General features: G+C 45.2%; 1 protein-coding gene and 1 pseudogene across 2 annotated transcripts in view; one reads left to right on the top strand and one right to left on the bottom strand.

Moving 5' to 3' along the window:
• Positions 1-19,364, top strand: part of LOC133497786 (hatching enzyme 1.2-like) — a 36,280-nt gene extending 16,916 nt beyond the window's left edge. The window contains exons 5-8 of one of the 2 annotated variants that reach the window (XM_061813952.1): positions 2,130-2,247; positions 10,138-10,316; positions 18,766-18,847; positions 19,052-19,364. In XM_061813952.1, coding sequence (XP_061669936.1) covers positions 2,130-2,247; positions 10,138-10,316; positions 18,766-18,847; positions 19,052-19,190 — 518 coding nt within the window. In that variant the 3' untranslated portion in view covers positions 19,191-19,364. The remainder of the gene's footprint in view (positions 1-2,129; positions 2,248-10,137; positions 10,317-18,765; positions 18,848-19,051) is intronic. The other variant, XM_061813953.1, reaches the window with a different exon arrangement.
• Positions 9,895-10,003, bottom strand: LOC133498733 (5S ribosomal RNA; annotated as a pseudogene).
• Positions 19,365-19,785: the final 421 nt, after the last annotated feature.

Raw genomic sequence — 19,785 nt, forward strand, 5'->3', positions numbered from 1 at the left:
GGGCAGTTGGGGTTAGAGAGGAAGATGCAGGAGATAGGCTAAGATGGCAAAAGATGACACGCTGTGGCGACCCCTAACGGGACAAGCCGAAAGGAAAAGAAGAAGATTGAGACCCCACGAGGTGATACAGCATCTTGCATGGGGCTCCACTCCGGTTGAGATTGACCATCATGATTATCTTCTTCCATTTTCTAATGATTGCTCAAGCAGTGGACCTTTTTTCACCAAGCCACTTGCCTATTTCTAGCCATGTGGAGTTGTCCAATTTTGTCTCTGGTGTCTTTGGACAGCTCTTTGTTCTTGGCCATATTACAAGTTTGAGTCTAACTGATTGTATGGGGTGGACAGGTGTCTTTATGCAGCTAACAACCTCACACAGGTGCATCTGATTCAGGATAATACATGGTGTGGAGGTGGACTTTTAAAGGCAGACTAACAGGTCTTTGAGGGTCAGAATTCTAGATGATCGGCACATGTTAAAATACTTATTTACAACTGTATCATACAAATAATAATAAATCGTCAAAAAAATCATTCATTGTGATTTTTGGATTTTTTTGGCGACATTTCAGAAATCTGTCTGATCTCGAGAAGATCTGTGTGGAGGAATAGGCCAAAATACCTCCTGCAGTGTGTACAAACCTGGTGAACAACTCCAGTAAAAGTTTGACGTCTGTAATTGCAAACAAAGGCTACTATAGCAGCGTGATCAAATACTTTTTTTCTTCACTGTATATAAATATATATATATATTATATATATATATATATATATATATATATATATATATATATATATATATATATATGTGTGTGTGTGTGTATGTATATATGACGATCCATTTTCTTTGCTGCTTATCCTCATGAGGATCACGTGGAGCGCTGGAGCCTACCCCAGCTGTCAACGGGCTGGAGGCGGGGTACACCCTGAACTCGTTCCCGGCCAATTGCAGGGCACATAATGACAAACAGCCACACTCACAATCACACCTAGGGGCAATGTAGAGTGTTCAATTAATGTTGCATGTTTTTGGGATGTTGGAAGAAAGTGAAGAAACTGGAGTACCTGGTAATCCTACGCAGGCATGGGAAGAAAATGCAAACTCCACACAGGCAACAGGAGATTTGAACCTGAGTCCACAGAACTGTGAGGCGGATGTGCTAATCAGTCCTTTCTCGTGCGGCGGCAGTACAAATGTGAATACAATTCCACCCGCCAAAAAGGTTAGAGCAGCGGTCTCAAACTGGCGATATTTTCTGGCCCTGTCTTAACATGAGAGTTTGTTAGTGGGGCCCTTGAGTTTTATATGAATGGCACTTTTACAGTGTGGTGTGGGGTGTGACGTCGACTGGGCTTGATGCAAGCAGAGAAACATTTTTTTTATCTATGAGTGAAAATTACAGCAGCATTGCCATGAAGCGTTTTTTTTTTTTTTTTTTTCGTAGCTTTGCACACAACTTGTTGACATCAGTATCCTTGTTGATCTTATTTTGGTTAAAAAAAACAATAAAAACAATGCATGAGAAGATTTTCTTTGAAATTTCTAATTGGAATTGGCCAGTTGTACCTCAGCTGGACACGGCCTTCAGCAGTCTCGAGGTAAATTGAGTTTGAGATGCCAGGCTGAGAGGGAGTGGCTTTGGTCATGGTGGAAACACACTAGCAAATGGTAGCCCTGGTGGGTGTCAAAGTCAGCCAAGCTATGGCCCATCTCTTCCAAGCAGCAGTAATACACATAATTACTATAGATTTACTTGCCTCTTTCCAATATTGTGATTGGCATAAAGTTCAACCACACATAAAATAAGCTATTTTTAAATGAAAGTTGCTGCAGTGTAAAACTCTAACTCTTATCTAACTGGCAATGATTAATTTTCCAAACCGCTTATCCTTACACGGGTCGTGGGAGTGCTGGAGCCTATCACAGCTAACTTTGGGCAAAAAGGCAGACTTTACCCTGAATTGGTCGCCAGTCAGTTTCAGGACACCTTAACTGCCAATGGTACAAAACAAATTCCCTTTCCTGCACCTTCTATTTGGAGACAAATCTTTTTAAGGGCAGTTTTCTTTAATTTATTTCCACATTAAAAAACTGACACAATGCAATCTCTTTTTATTTTTCCATCAAGCTCCTCAAGAAAGGCAGAGGATAGTTAATGGTCTGCAGTCCTTTGCAGAATCCACTTGCATACGTTTCACCCCACGGAATGGGCAGAGGAACTTTGTGGACATCCAGTCTCGCACAGGGTATGTAAAACACAATGCTCACACGAGCTGAATATTTCATGAAATATTTATCTCCAAGCAAAGGCATTTGAGCAGTGAAACAATTTCCTTTATTTTTGCTGCAGATTATGGTATATAATAAAGTGGGTTTGAAAAAAAAAAAAAAAAAGGGTATGAAATAAAAGACCAACAGTTCAGCTTATACTTAAGCCATTCATGTTAGGATGGGATCCACAACTTAGAAAAAGCAATATTTATCATGAAACACCACATTTTTTCAAGTTCATTATCCATCGATAACCAAAGTTCTGCTTTTCCTGGCTTTGACTGCGGTCTCTTTCAGTTGTTTGTTTTAGGGGGCTGCTCATCATATCTCGAGTAATGACTTGCCTACACTCTCAGTGTGTGGAGCATTCTTCTGCTTACAAACGTAAAATTGCAATTGTAACTCACTGCCTCGTGAGCGCCGTCATATGGTAGCTGAAATACAGGTTATTATATGCTAGCATGCATGCTGACAACATGATCAATGTATTCAGGTGTACTTCAATGGACTACTCAAAGAACAACATTTACAGATGTTGGAACTCAACATGCACATAAGGCGCGCCACATTATAAGGCCCCGATCTATTTAGGAGAGAATGTAAGACTTTTAACAGCACTTTATGGTCGTGAAAGTACAGAACATTATGAAAAGAAAAAAAAAACAGATCAAAATCCGCGAATATGCAGGGCTGTGAACGGTGAACCATGGATGGGCAAGGTCACACTGTATATGCATTTCTTTTGAAAGGAACTTTGTTCCTACCAACTTGACTGCCAAGAAGGCGATTTGCCGAGCTGCAAAAGTATTTTTTGTAGAGCTAGTCTTTTAATTTTACGATATCTATCCTATGGGGGCTCACAAAACTGATTTTGAGTCGAAAAGAAGGAAAGCAAGCATGAAAGTATAATGAAAGATGGCACAACACAGACAACAAAAAACAAGAAAACGTCACCCATGGTTTTACCTGAGAACTTTTTGCTATTGGTGGCAGTAAAACAGTTCATGGCGGATACATTTCTTTTGATGCTGATTCTGAAAACATGAGCTATTAGGACTGAAAAATTTGCTGTCCAATAAAAAAAACAAAAAACAAACAAACATCCAATTTTTTTTTATTATCTGTCACAACCAGAACACGAGGACAGATCCAAATGCACGACTCGGTGGACAGGAAGGGAGTTGGAGGAAAGTCTTTATTCGTTCCGATGTCGAAAGCCAGGGAGTCAGTCAGTGCAAGCAGTAGAAACAGGAGCGACACGCTTATGGGGTTGGTCGGGAAACATGCGGAGGTCGGTACACGGGGATTCTGCGTCAGGAATGCGGAAGTGCGGGAACGAAGCATGGGTGGTGATGATCTGGCAAAGACAGACCGTCTGCTGGGTCCTATGTATACTAGGGTTAATTACTGCAGATGAGGCGCAGGTGTGAGCCTCCCAAGCAGTGCAGGTTTGCGGGGACCCGCACAGCGAGGGCTGGACTGGCAGGACCATGACATTATCCTTATGTACATTGTAAGATGAGAAATAAAGAACTAGCTATTCTTTGGGTGCGCTACATTAGTTTCTTATAAGGGTATCTTGAAATCTGGATAGGTGGCAGTAAATTGTTACATTTGCATATAAAAGTTGAAGTGAATACAAGCAAATTTGACACTTCACAGAAAGGTCTTTTGATCCATCCAGCCAGCCAGCCATCCATCCCTCCCTCCCTTATCCGGGTGGGCTCATGGGTGCGGAAACTTTAGCAGGGAAGCCCATATTTCCCTTTCCCCAGCCACTTCATGCAGCTCTTCCAGGGGGATGCTCTCAGATTTGGAGGTGCTGATTCTCATCCCACCTGCTTCACACTTGGCTACGAACCGCTCCAGTGAGCGTTGGAAATCACAGTTTGATGAAGGTAACAAAACCACATCATCTGCAAAGAGCAAAGATGCAATGCTGAGGCCACCAAACCAGACCCCTCTACATCTCAGCTGCGCCTAAAGATTTTGTCCATAAAAGTTATGAACAAAATCGGTGACATTGGCTGAGTCCTACTCTCACCGGAAACGAGTCTGACTTATTGCTGGCTTTGCGGACCAAACTCTGACACCGCGTATACAGGAACAGAACAGCCCATGTCAGCGGGTTCAGTACACCATACTCCTGAAAGACCTCCAACAGGACTCCCCGAGGGACACAGTCGAACGTCTACTCCAAGTCCACAAAACACATGTAGACTGTTTCTGTGAACTCCCATGCACCCTTGAGGACCTTGGGGACAAAAACCACATTAGTCAACCTGAGTCCTAGCTTCAACTTCCCAAAGGACCCTCCTTTTCAGCACCCCTGAATAGACCTTTCCAGGGAGGCTGAGGAATATGATCCCCCTGTAGTTTGAACACACCCTTCTGTCCCCCTTCTTAAAAATGGGTACCACCACCCCAGTCTACTAATCCAGAGGCACTGTACCCAATGTCCACGTTATGTTGCAGAGGCGTGTCAACCAGGACAGCCCAACAACATTCAGAGCCTTCAGGGACTTTGAGCAAATCTCATCCATCTGCGGGTCTTTCTTGCTACGAGGAGCTTTTTAATCACCACGGTGAACTCACCCAGAGAGATAGGAGAACCTGCCTCGGAGAACCCAGACTCAGCTTCTTCATGGGAAGACATGTCAATGGAATTGAGGAGGTCTTCAAAGTCTTCTTCCCACTGACTCACAAGGTCAGCCACGCCCAATCCTCACTATACACAGTGTTGACAGTGCACCGGTTCCCTATCCTGAGATGCCAGATGGTAGACCAGAATTTTCTCGAAGCCATCCGGAAGTCTTTCTCCATGGCCTCAATGAACTCCTCCCATGCCTGAGTTTTTGCTTTAGCGACCACCAAAACTGTATTCTGCTTGGCCAGCCAGTACTCATCAGCTGCCTCAGAAGTCCCACAGACCAATAATGCCCAATATGACTCATTCTTCAACTCGACCCCGCCAATGCTGTCCCCCAACGGGTTCGGGGATTACCACCATGATGTCATGATCCTGCCGCTTCAGCATGAGCTGTGCAGGTGCCTGCGCGGCTGCGCTGATTGTGAGGCCCACACCTGCTCCTCATGCGGGCTGATCATCCCCTGTATAGATAGGACCCGGTGACGACTGGTCCTCCGCCAGTTCGTTGAGCTTTATGTCCCGTTCCAGCACTCTCGTATTCCTGACTGAACCTGTGTGTACCGACCTCCGTCCGTTCTCCGACCAACCTTGTAAGCCTGATTCCTTGACACTTCTGCCTCTTCTTGAACTACCTTGCGTCTTCCGAGTTCCTGCATTTGGGTCCTACCTCTCGCTCCGATGGGACGTGACAGAACGAACTGGCCAATACAGGACCCAGCAGGAAAGACCCGGCGTCGCCGGGACCGACGCAAGGTAGACCGTCTGCCGGAGGACCAAGCCTGCCCAATCCGGGTAGGCTCCGTGACGTCCTCCACTTCCGTGTCTTACGCTCCGCCAGCGAGGTATGAATACGTCCCGAACACGACCCGTCCGGCTCCTCATATTCTTCTGGACTCTGACTTTTCGGAATATGAGGAGGACCACGATTTGTTTGACCAGCTGCCTGAGTACGACTCCGATTATTCTGACTATCAATCTGCTCGTCCGATCTTTCATCCCAGTCAGTTTGTTTCACCTCCCCGCGTTTCCAGCACCCGAGCGACTTCGCCCTGTAGGTCCAAGTACACCAATCTGTACGAGGGAACCCGCTTGGCCATCTACCCGGGACCTCCGCGTGGCGGTCAGAGGAGACCCCCCGGCCAGGCGCTCCCTTGTGCCTCCCGCTGCGCGGCAACTAAGACACAGTCCTCCCACTCCTCGCCGGCAACGGCGAAACCCGCAGACCCGCAGCTGGTGGCGACGCTTCCGGCCCAGAGGGAGGAGGAGTCGCCAAATCATGAGGCATCCCGCCGCAAGATGCGGGCGGAGATAGAGCGGCAGAGCCCCGAATTGGCGGCTCTCACGGCCCAGGTCAGGCAAGGATTAACGATCCAGCCGAGCTACGCTGACGTCGCAACAGCGACGGACTCGCTGCTGACTCAGGTTCACGTTGCCGTGGAGACCGACCCGCCCCCTTGTCAAGTGCACGCCACAGTGGGAACAGACTCTCTACCTCGCCAAGTGCACGTAGCTGTGGAGACTGACCCGCCTCCTCGCCATTCCCACGTCGAGGTTTTGGCGGTTCCGAGCAGAGCTCACGCGGCAGTTGGAACTGACCCGCTCCCGAGACACGCCCACGTGTCAGTTTCGACTGACTCCCCGCCTACTCAGGTTCACGTTGCCCTGGAAACGGATTCGCCACCGCGCCACGCCCACATTGCCGTTTCAACGGATGCAGTGCAAGCTCATGTGGCAGTGGGGACCGACCCGATGCCGCCTCACGTTGCTGTGCAGGAGGTGGCGACGTCTCCACAGCCGCTTCTCGTCCGTGCTCTGGAGTGGCAGTGGCGACCGGCCCGCGGACGTTCCCCATTCCTGCTCTGTCGGCGACCGGCCCGCGGACGTTCCCCGTTCCTGCTCTGTCGGAGACGGGCACGCCGTCACGTTCCTGTCCAGGAGGTGGTGACAGTTCCCCAGCCGCCTCACGCTCCCGTCCAGGAGGAGATGGAGTTGGTGATGCTGCTGCCGCCTTCTCACGTTGCTGTCCAGGAGGCGGCGGTACTGTCGCCGCCTTCTCACGTTGCTGTCCAGGAGGCGGCGGTACTGTCGCCGCCTTCTCACGTTGCTGTCCAGGAGGCGGCGGTACTGTCGCCGCCTTCTCACGTTGCTGTCCAGGAGGCGGCGGTACTGTCGCCGCCTTCTCACGTTCCTGTCCAGGAGGGGGCGGTACTGGCGCCGCCGCCTTCTCATGTCCCTGTCCAGCAGGCGCTGGGGAGTTCTGTGGAGCCACCCAGGAGCTGGAGAGACTTCGGGGTGGCAGTCATGGCTCTGGTCCTGCTCTCCATCATCTTCTTCGCTCCTGAGTTCGCCCAGCCGCTTCAGGACCTGGCCTCGTTGGCGACCAATCCCTGGTCCTCTTGCAACGACGGCGTGGGAGGTTTTTGTCCGGAGCAGTGGCCTCCCTCGTTCTGGTTCCTGCCTCGCCGTTTGGTTCCTCACAGAGGTCGTCCGCCCGAATCGCCCCGTGGGGACTCTGGTGTTTGGCGTCCGGGTCGTCCTCCTGACCTGTCCGCCCGGACGCCTCGTGTTTGGTGGCCTGGATGGCCACCAGTCTGGGGTTCAGGGGGGGCGTGCCCTCCTCCGGACCCCCTTCCGCCCACCCCTGCCTGTGTTATTGTCTGTTTTTTCGTTTAGGCACGTCTGGGAGCCGTGCCTTTGAGGGGGGGGGGGTACTGTCATGATCCTGCCGCTTCAGCATGAGCTGTGCAGGTGCCCGCGCGGCTGCGCTGATTGTGAGGCGCACACCTGCTCCTCATGCGGGCTGATCATCCCCTGTATAGATAGGACCCGGTGACGACTGGTCCTCCGCCAGTTCGTTGAGCTTTATGTCCCGTTCCAGCACTCTCGTATTCCTGACTGAACCTGTGTGTACCGATCTCCGTCCGTTCTCCAACCAACCTTGTAAGCCTGATTCCTTGACACTTCTGCCTGCGTTGTTTGCCCGTGCACCGGACTGCCTGCTCGATCCCCGAACTCTGCATACAATAAACGCGTCTCTTCTTGAACTACCTTGCGTCTTCCGAGTTCCTGCATTTGGGTCCTACCTCTCGTTCCGATGGGACGTGACACATGACAGGCACTGACCACATTACGGCCTCAGCTCCAGTCTACCACCTCAGCAATGGAGGCGCGGAATATGGTCCACTTGTACTCATGTCTCCCGCAACCCCCGGAACACAAGCAAAGTTCTTTTAGAGGTGGGAGTTGAAACTCTTTCTGACATGGGATTCTGTCAGACGTTCTAAGCAGATCCTCACAATACGTTTGGGCCTGCCACATCGGACTGGAATCTTCCTCCACCATCGGAGCCAACAGTCGCAAGTCCGATGACACAGCCACGTCAGATCATCAAACTGTGACCTAGAGTGTCCTGGTATCCAAGTGTATAGGTGGACACCTTTACGCTTGAATATGGTATTCGTTACAGACAACCCATGATGAGCACAGAGGTCTAGTAAAAGAAGAGCACTCGGGTTCTGGCTGGGGGAGGGCGATTTTGCCAACCATGCCCTTGCAGGTCTCACTGTCATTGCCCCCGTGAGCACTGACGTCCCCCATTAGAACAATAGTGTCTTGATAGGCAGCGCTCTCTTCCACTTCCTCTAAGGACTCCAAATAGAGTGGGTACTCTGAACTATTGTTTGGTGTAGAGCAGGGGTGCTCAATGCGTTGAACGCGATCGACTGGTCGATTGCGATGGCGTGTCCAGAAAAAAAAAAGACATCAGCTGTATTTTTTTTTTTACTTTAGCTCACCGCGCATGTGAAAACAGGGCGTTAGTGAGTTCCCCCCTATTTTAAAGGTCAATTGTCATCCTTATAAACATTCTAAAATAGATACTGTAATGAAAAATACATATAATATTATTCACTTCAATGTCCATACAAAAAAATAAATATGAACGGAGAGCGGGTCATCCATGCGCAAAGTTGCGGAAGTCTCATTTGATGCATCTCCTGTCCGTAACGCCACACTTGACATTCATCATTGAAAACACGCTGTGGACCCAACTATATCATCTGAATATGGTTCAAATCATTAGTGTACTATTGCCCTGGTCTCTTCACTCGGTTGTGAGATGTTCTCTTCTTTGAAAAGAGCTTGTGTCTGAAAAGGCGTGTCCCATAGTAGGGGCCACACCATGTTTTCATTGGCGAATGTGCAGGTGATGTCACGGACAGAGGATGCAGCAATATGGCGACCACTTGAATGTCGTAGAATGACACTTCTGCAACTTTGCGCATGGATGATGCGCTCTCCCCTCATATTTTTTTTTTTCGTATAGACATTGAAGTGAATAATGTTATATGTATTTTTCATTACAATATCTATTTTAGAATGTTTATAGGGATGACAATTGACCTTTAAGCTCTCGCTTAAGAAATCTTAACAAACCAGAGTATGGATGCAATAATGTATGACTTTCATATGGAATGGGAGGTGGATAATTTTTTTGTGTTTGCCTCATCTACTCGTGTAGTGATGTGTGATTATTATTGTAACACAACTGTGTTTTAAATCACAATTTCTTTGCAAATGATGAACCTCAATTGTGTAACCCTAACAAACTGGGAAGACATCATCTCTTGACATTACCTCAATGCTGATATAGAATAGCAGGAACTCCCCTTGTTTTGGAGCGTGTCACCACAGGCATAGTCAGACAAATTTTTAATCAAGCTTGTTGTACTTTACAAATGTCACAATTGTAACTTTTTTTTCTTTGTCTGTAAAAAAAGAAAGTGTAGTTTTCTTTCATAGTCTATTGATATAAATTTGTGAGATTATATCAATCTTGTTCTTCTTCTTTCGGATTGTCCCGTTAGGGGTCGCCACAGCGTGTCATCTTAGATGAACACACACATTTGTTTGGCACAGTTTTACTGTCGATGCCCGTCCTGATGCAACTCCTGGGCTTTTAGCCGGGGAGAGAAGCTTACAGCACCTGGTATTCCCAGGCGGTCTCCCATCCAAGTACTAACCAGGGCTAAACCCGCTTAGCTCCCGAGATCTGATGTTTTCAAGGTAGCATGGCTGTAAGCAATTGTGAGATTATATCAATACAAGTGTGCAAGTGGAGCCCTGAGACAACCCACCACAAGTTCTTGAAGCCTACCATGACACAAAAGGTCAGTGTTTGTTTTTTTAAATTTCCAAATTCTTTGTTCTCTTGCAGGTGTTATTCATTTGTTGGGCGTCGTGGTCGGGGTCAAGTGGTGTCTTTGAGTCGCCAGGGCTGTATTTTCCGACAGACTATCCAACACGAATTACTCCACGCCCTGGGGTTCGATCATGAACAGTCTCGATCTGACAGGGACCAGCATGTCAGAATAATCTTGGAGAACGTCAGCCCTGGTGGGTTTATGTTAAAACTCCATCATTTAAAAAAAAAAAAACATACAGCGGCTTAATGCGTCACTATTTTTCTCCGTAAATGTACTTCAAAAAGTGCTATTGACCTGAAAATTTCACCAGATATTGGGAACAATTGTAGTAAGTAATTGATACATACCAAGAAACTAGAACAAATAAGTTCAAACATTAACTTGTGTGTAAAAGAATAAAATGGCAAATAATGAACACGAAGAAAGAGAGGTGCAAAGAGAGCTTCACTTATCAAATAGCAACCCTGCCCCATGTTAGCGCAAATGAATATTCAGTCCTATTTGATGGCCTACAAAAAAGGTCTCGTGAGTTGTTTTCACTTGACGTCACTCGTTGGGCTGCCTCAAACGGCGGCCATTTTCGATCCCTGAACTCCCTTTACTCATGCATAGGCAAGGTGGACAATATTATGTTTCTAACTGCATTTATTGAAGACGCGACCGACAGCACATCAAGCCGTGACTGAATATTAGGCTACCCGGATACACACATCATGGGACTCCGGACTGAGTAACAAAGGCGCAGTATTGTGCCCTTGATCTTTTACTCTATGTTACAGAAATCACAAAGGAAGAGCATTTACCTGTATGCTAACACGGAAAATGAAAGGCGGTGGAATATTATTTTTTTAATATCGAAGCAAACTCTATTTATTCAATTTTTTTTCAGAAAGTAAAACCTGTATATTAGTTCACCAAAGCGAAATTTTTATTGTTTGTTTAAAATTTGATGACAATGGTAGAAAAACAAAAGAATAAACAAAGCCAGCATTTCACAAAATTCTTGAATCTTTCAAGTGACTAACAAAAAAAACGATCTTGACTGTAATGTTAGCCTTCTGAAAAGAGTATCGATTAAGCTTGTTAGCTTAGCTTAGCGAGATATCAGCACGATGGAGGTTGAGACCGGGCAGTGGGATAGCAGCGTCGGGCAATTGTCCACAAAGCCAAGTCTCCGTGAAGCACAGAGCTGGAGAACGTCCAAAGTCTTTCGTCGGAAGTGTTAGACGATGTCGCCGCTTGTGTACTGGATCGCGAGGCTTTGAAGAGCATACCAAGTAACTCTGGAAAAAGCTTCAGCGAATTGGCGAGAGTTGTCGAAAAAAAGTCAAAAGAAGGCTCTCTGATGGTTAACAAGTCCTCTCTTGTGTACTTGAGTCCTGAGACGCCCATGAAACACAAAAATACAAACAGTAACCGAGAGTATTCTGTGGACTTCCACACTGGGTACACTTTAGGTAGAGAGGTTAAATGGCGGCGCACAGTGGTTCAGCAAAACATGTGACGTCAATGAAAACAACCCATTGCCTACAATGAGGTCTCATTGCCAAAGTGTGAGTCAAGACATCTGATGATGGTTAATAGCAAAGAGGTTTCTCAAGACCATCACAAATTAATTGTTGCAGAACAGGAGGGCATTGGCTGCGTCATGATGTTTGCTGTGGACTATGTGGTCCACGATTTGACCCAAGTCTGTCAATCTCAGAGCCATACAAGGTTTATATTCCATTAGCATTTCTTTCATGTATTCAGGACCCAAACCGTTTTGTGAGTTTTAGACCAATAGTAGAACGTTAAAAAAATCTATTCTTAAGTTGACTGGAAGCCAGTGTAACAACTTCAGAATTGGAGTTATATGCTCTGACCTCTTTGTTCTGGTGAGAACCCGAGCTGCAGCGTTCTAGATGAGCTGCAGTTGTTTAATGGTCTTTCTCATGAGTCCAGTCAGAAGACCATTACAATAGTCAAGTCTAATTGACATAAAAGCATAAATGAGGTTCTCCTGGTCTACTTGACACTCACAAGCCTTCACTCTGGTTATGCTCTTCAGATGGTAAAAGGCAGTTTTAATAATTGAATTGATATGAGTGTTGAAAGTCAGTTCGAAATCAGAACACCAACATTTTCTGATGTGGTCTCTGGTTTTTAAAGAGAGCAAGTCCAGGTATTTACGAACAGCAATCCTCTTTTCTTTATTCCTCAAAACAATTATCTCAGTTTTATTGTGGTTTAGTTGAATTTTTTTTGGGAACATCCAATTGTGTATCTGTTTTAAACATTGACACAACACCTCAATTGAACTGTAGTCATTTGGAGACACTGCTCGATACAAATGTTATCTATAGATCTACATACAACTATTATAATCAAAATTTAAAATGTTGAAGAATGTGACCCTTGGTAGTATGTACTCACTGACGATGTTGTGGTTCACATGCCTGACTTTTGTCTGGGGAACGTGGGATCGATTCCCGCTCAGTGATGCTAACCAGTCAGTGCCAAGTTCTTGGACCCCTTCTTTTCAGCCTGCACGTGCTACCATCCATCCATCTATGCATCCATCCTCCAAGCCGCTTATCCTCACAAGGGTCATGGAAAAGCTGGAGCCTACCCCAACTAGCTTTGGGCGAATGGCAGACTACACCCTGAGATGGTTGCCAGTCAGTCGCAGGGAAGATGTCGACATCATCACTGAGCGGGAATCAATCCCACACTGCCCACACCAAAGTCAGGCGTCTGTACCACTTCTCAAACAGTGATTCTTTATATGTATTTTAATTTTATCATTTTGCTAATTTGTGGTGATATTTAACATGATGTCACTGTTTATTATTACATTCACATTACAATTTATTTATTTATTTATTATATTTATTTATTATTTATTTTTTTACAATGACAATTTATGTAGTCACTAAAATAAGTACATTTATTTATCAGCTGTTGTGAATTCTGGAGCCATCTGATTCAGGGTGTTGTGAGCTTGTTAGCCACAGCAAACAGAGAACAAATATTGTTGAACTTCTCACTGATGATTTCAAGAAAGTGTTACCAACAGTGAAGTTCGGAGGTGGGAACATGATGGTGTGCAGCTACTTTTGAACAGATGATCCTGGTAAACTTCACATTTTTAATGGAAGGTTGAAGAGGCATAACATAAATACAAACGGAATACAGTAATCCTTTGTTTTTCGAGGTTAATAAGTACAAGACCCACCCGAAAAGTGAAAAAACCACGAAGTAGGGGTAATTGCTGTTTTTTTTATTTTGCTTCATAGGTCCTATTTATTTATTTAATGCAGCCCTATGGGGGCACAAACCAGTGCAATCTGTAGGCCGGTCCCAAGCCCGGATAAATGCAGAGGGTTGCGTCAGGAAGGGCATCCGGCGTAAAAACTGTGCCAAACAAATATGAGCGTTCATCTAAAGAATCCCATACCGGATCGGTCGTGGCCCGGGTTAACAACGCCCGCCCCCGGCACTGCTAACCTGCAGGGCGTCGGTGGAAATTCAGCTACTGTGGGTCGAAGACAAAGAAGAGGAGGAAACCGGATCCAGCGTCAGAAGAAAAAGAGGAATGCACAGAGCCTACAACTGAGTGTAGGGACTTTGAATGTTGGGACTATGACAGGAAAAGCTCAGGAGTTGGTTGACATGATGATTAGGAGAAAGGTTGATATTCTGTGCATCCAAGAGAGCAGGTGGAAAGGTAGTAAGGCTAGAAGTTTGGGAGCAGGGTTTAAATTATTCTACCACGGAGTAGATGGGAAGAGAAATGGAGTAGGGGTTATTTTAAAGGAAGAGCTGGCTAAGAATGTCTTGGAGGTGAAAAGAGTATCAGATCGAGTGATGAGACTAAAATTTGAAATTGAGGGTGTTATGTATAATGTGGTTAGCGGCTATGCACCACAGGTAGGATGTGACCTAGAGTTGAAAGAGAAATTCTGGAAGGAACTAGATGAAGTAGTTCTGAGCATCCCAGACAGCGAGAGAGTTGTGATTGGTGCAGATTGTAATGGACATATTGGTAAAGGAAACAGGGGCGATGAAGAAGTGATGGGTAAGTACGGCATCCAGGAAAGGAACTTTTAAGGGCAGATGGTGGTGGACTTTGCAAAAAGGATGGAGATGGCTGTAGTGAACACTTATTTCCAGAAGAGGGAGGAACATATAGTGACCTACAAGAGCGGAGGTAGAACCACGCAGGTAGATTATATTTTGTGCAGACGATGTAATCTGAAGGAGGTTACTGACTGTAAAGTAGTGGTAGGGGAGAGTGTAGCTCGACAGCATAGGATGGTAGTATGTAGGATGATTCTGGTAGTGGGTAGGAAGATTAAGAAGACCAAGGTAGAGCAGAGAACCAGGTGGTGGAAGCTGAGAAAGGAAGAATGTTGTGCGGCCTTCCGGAAAGAGGTGAGACAGGCTCTCGATGGACAACCGAAGCTCCCGGAAGACTGGACGACGACAGCCAAGGTGATCAGAGAGACAGGCAGGAGAGTACTTGGTGTGTCATCTGGTAGGAAAGGGGAGAAGGAGACTTGGTGGTGGAACCCCATAATACAGGGAGTCATACAAGGAAAGAGATTAGCGAAGAAGAAGTGGGATACTGAGAGGACTGAGGAGAGGCGAAAGGAGTACATCGAGATGCGACGTAGGGCAAAGGTAGAGGTGGCAAAGGCTAAACAAGAGGCATATGAAGACATGTACACCAGGTTGGACACGAAAGAAGGAGAAAAGGATCTCTACAGGTTGGCCAGACAGAGGGATAGAGATGGGAAGGATGTGCAGAAGGTTAGGGTGATTAAGGATAGAGATGGAAATGTGTTGACTGGTGCCGGTAGTGTGCTAAATAGATGGAAAGAATACTTTGAGAAGTTGATGAATGAAGAAAATGAGAGAGAAGGAAGAGTTGAAGAGGCAAGAGTGAAGGACCAGGAAGTGGAAATGATTACTAAGGGGGAAGTCAGAAAGGCATTACAAAGGATGAAAAATGGGAAGGCAGTTGGTCCTGATGACATACCGGTAGAGGTATGGAAGCAATTGGAGAGATGGCTGTGGAGTTTTTGACCAACTTATTCAACAGAATACTAGCGGGCGAAAAGATGCCTGAAGAATGGAGGAAAAGTGTTCTAGTTCCCATTTTTAAGAACAAAGGGGATGTTCAGAGCTGTGGGAACTATAGAGGAATAAAGTTGATGAGCCACACAATGAAGTTATGGGAAAGAGTAGTGGAGGCTAGACTCAGGATAGAAGTAAGTATCTGCGAGCAACAGTATGGTTTCATGCCTAGAAAGAGTACCGCAGATGCATTATTTGCCTTGAGGATGCTAGTGGAAAAGTACAGAGAAGGTCAGAAGGAGCTACATTGTGTCCTTGTGGATCTAGAGAAAGCCTATGACAGAGTACCAAGAGAGGAACTGTGGTACTGCATGCGTAAGTCTGGTGTGGCAGAGAAGTATGTTAAAATAGTACAGGACATGTATGATGGCAGCAGAACAATGGTGAGGTGTGCCTTAGGTGTGACAGAGGAATTTAAGGTGGAGGTGGGACTGCATCAGGGATCAGCTCTGAGCCCCTTCCTGTTTGCAGTGGTAATGGATAGGCTGACAGATGAGGTTAGACTGGAATCCCCTTGGACCATGATGTTCGCAGATGATATTGTCATATGCAGTGAAAGCAGGGAGCATGCAGAGGAACAATTGGAAAGATGGAGACATGCACTGGAAAGTAGAGGAATGAAGATTAGCCGAAGTAAAACAGAATATATGTGCGTGAATGAGAAAAGTAGAGGGGGAAGAGTGAGGCTACAGGGAGAAGAGATAGCGAGGGTGGACGACTTCAAATACTTGGGGTCAACAATACAGAGCAATGGAGAGTGTGGTCAGGAAGTGAAGAAACGGGTCCAAGCAGGTTGGACCAGCTGGCGAAAGGTGTCTGGTGTGTTATGTGACAGAAGAGTGTCTGCTAGGATGAAGGGCAAAGTTTACAAAACAGTGGTGAGGCCGGCCATGATGTACGGATTAGAGACGGTGGCACTGAAGAAACAACAGGAAGCTGAACTGGAGGTGGCAGAAATGAAGATGTTGAGGTTCTCGCTCGGAGTGACCAGGTTGGATAGGATTAGAAATGAGCTCATTCGAGGGACAGCCAAAGCTGGATGTTTTGGAGACAAGATTCGAGAGAGCAGACTTCGATGGTTTGGACATGCTCAGAGGCGAGAGAGTGAGTATATTGGTAGAAGGATGCTGAGGATGGAGCTCCCAGGCAAAAGCGAGAGGAAGACCAAAGAGAAGGTTTATGGATGTGGTGAGGGAAGACATGAGGGCAGTTGGGGTTAGAGAGGAAGATGCAGGAGATAGGCTAAGATGGCAAAAGATGACACGCTGTGGCGACCCCTAACAGGACAAGCCGAAAGGAAAAGAAGAAGAAGAAGAAGTCCTATTTATTTATTTATTCATGTATTTATTTTCACGGCACGGAGGGTCGGCTGGTAAAGCATTGGCCTCACAGTTCTGAGGTCCCGGGTTCAATCCTGGACCCACCTGTGTGGAGTTTGCATGTTCTCTCCGTGCTTGCGTGGGTTTTCTCCCGGCACTCCGGTTTCCTCCCATATCCCGAAAACATGCAACATTGGTGGACACTCCAAATTGCCCCTAGGTGTGGTTGTGAGTGCGGCTGTTTGACTCCATGTGTCCTGCGATTGACTGGCAACCAGTTCAGGATGTACCCCTCCTCCTGTAAACAGAAAACCTTTTTTAAAAGAGAGTAAAAAAGAAAAGCCTAATTAAAACAGTGTAAAGTGCAAAAAATAGGATTTAAAAGTGGAAATGCTACAAAAAAAAACATGAGAAAAACATTTTTTTAACATTCCCACTTGGGACTGACATCAATTCTATTGGCAATTTATCCTATTTGTGCGCAACATAATATCTAAACGCTGTTTCACCATGGTTACTTTGGACTCCGTGCTCCACTATTTCACCCGAGTCTGTCGATCTCAGAGCCTGACTGGGTTTTTATTCCATTAGCGTTTCTTTAATCTATTCAGGACCTAAATCATCTAATGATTTATAGACAGGCGGAACAGGGGCTCAGCTGGTATAAACATTGGCCTCACAGTTCTGAGGTCCTAGGTTCAATCTCAGACCCGCCGGTGTGGAGTTTGCATGTTCTCCCCGCGCTTGCGTGGGTTTTCTCCTGGCTCTCCGGTTTCCTCCCACATCCCAAAAACATGCAACATTGATTGGACACTCTAATTTGCTCCTAGGTGTGATTGTGAGTGTGGCTGTTTGTCTCCATGTGCCCTGCGATTGACTGTCAACCAGTTCAGGGTGTACCCCGCCTCCTGCTCATTGACAGCTGGGATAGGCTCCAGCACTCCCCGTGACCCTCGTGAGGATAAGCGGTAAAGAAAATGGATGGGTTCATGGATTTATTTATTTATTTAATTGATCATTTTATTATTTATTTGTTCGTTTATTTATGCTTCATTGGTCCATGTCGTCGCGCTGTATATGGCACATTGATATTGGTTTTTGATGCAATGCCGCCTGAAGGATCAATGGTTACAGGCATTCATTGAGGATTTTCGGCCTTGCCGCTTACATACAGTGATATCTCCATATTTTCTGAACCAACTGATGATATTATGGACTTTAGAGGATGAAATCCCAAAATTTCTTGCAATTATACATTGAGGAACATTGTCCTTAAACTGTTCATAAATTTTCTCACGCACTTGTTCACAGAAGTGAACTTCACCTCATCTTTGCTTGTGAATGACTTTTTAATTCATTACAATTCAATTCAGGAACGCTCCTTTTATATCCAATCATGGCACACACCTGTTCCCAATTAACGTGCTCACCTGTGGGATGTTCCAAACAAGTGTTTGATGAGCATTCCTCAATTTTCTCCATCTTTTTCACCATCCATCCTGCTTTTTTGAAACATGTTGCAGCCATAAAATTCTAAATTAATAATTATTTGCTGAAAACAATTAAGTTAATCTATTTGAACATCAAATATCTTGTCATTGTAGTATACTGTATTCAATTAAATATAGGTTGAACATAATTTGCAAATCATTGTATTCTGTTTTTATGTAGGTTTGCTGCTACAATGGCACAGCCAATAACTTGACTTCAATCCAACTGAAAATCTATGGAAAAAATGCAAACACAAGGTCCATAAAACAAGCCCACAGAACCAAGATTTGAAGAATACCTGTATGAAAGAATGGGCTAAGAATCTTACCAAAAGCATGTGATGTGACAGTTTCTCAATATGGAAGGTGTCTCGAAGCAGTCATTCCAAACAAAGACTTTTTAAAAATTAAATAGATACCAGTTTGCGTATTCAATACTTTCCCCCTGGATCATTTCACATTACTACACACTTATTTTCTGAGCTTCGGGTATTTGTTCTACTTTCATTGTATGTGTGAATTACTTGTGTTGTTCCCAACATCTGGTTAAATATTCAGGTCAACAGCACATTTGGAAATATATTTAATGAGAAAAATGTATAAATATTTATTTCAGCTGCTATATGTTGTTTCTCTGAAGTGAAAAAACGTTTTTTTTGTATAGGTATGTATATCGAAAAAATAATAATAATACACTGATTTCATCCAGGAATGGCTGGTAATTTCAGGAAGATCAATACAAGAAACCTTGGCACGCCCTATGATTACAACTCCGTCATGCACTATGGAAGGTAAAGACAAAAGGACTTTGGACCAATCTGCTCACAAAAAAAAAATCTATGAAAAAAATACACTTGGAGTCCTACATAAAAGGCATAGTCACATTAAACAGCTGATGACTATAGATCTCACTAGTAAAGGACAAATTGGACGCTATACCAGACAAATAGCTCAGACAGATGACAAAACCTTAACAATTTATTTGTTTGTAACAGGTTGGCCTTTTCCAGGAACAGAAGACCAACAATAGTCCCGATCCCTGACAATAATGTACCCATTGGTCAGGCCACCAGAATGAGCCCCACCGACATCCGTCGGGTAAACCTTCTTTATGGCTGCAGTGGGTATCTTTAGAAGAACCCAGAGAGCAACTCAAGCCACCTTGCTTGATTTATTTCCCTCCATGAATCTTTGATTACAGCTTGCTTATCTTTTCTCATGTACTTACCCAAATCAGAATTGTTTTTAATTTTTGCTAGTTTTTTGTGTGTTCACTGTGTTTGTAAAAAGCATAATCAAATCATTAAAGGGCCACTGTCATGAAATGCATGATTTTTAGTATGTTATTAATGAAAAAACGGCAGCCGACATGGACCCATGCGTTTTTTTTTCACCACTAAACATGATTTTGAGGTACACATCTTTTTGTAACTCCCACCATGAAAATTCTCCCAAGGGATTTGTTTTCGAGAAGAAGCAGGAAATGACGTACATGGCAGGACCACCCTCAAGTGGATTCGTTTGTTTCCATTAGTTTTACCTCCGGGAAGGTAGCTCGTTGTTGCTTTGTATTAGCCAAAGTGCCGGCTCGTTGCATTGCTGGACATTGCTTCAACACTCGGGAGGATGAATTTACCCTTCATAAGTTTGCAAGGTACCCGGGTCGTCGTGAAAAATGGATTGCACGGGTGCAATGGACGAGAGCTTTGTGGGTTCCAAATGACAGGTA

The sequence above is a fragment of the Syngnathoides biaculeatus genome, chromosome 3 (assembly GCF_019802595.1).
Source record: "Syngnathoides biaculeatus isolate LvHL_M chromosome 3, ASM1980259v1, whole genome shotgun sequence".
Taxonomy (NCBI): Eukaryota; Metazoa; Chordata; class Actinopteri; order Syngnathiformes; family Syngnathidae; genus Syngnathoides; species Syngnathoides biaculeatus.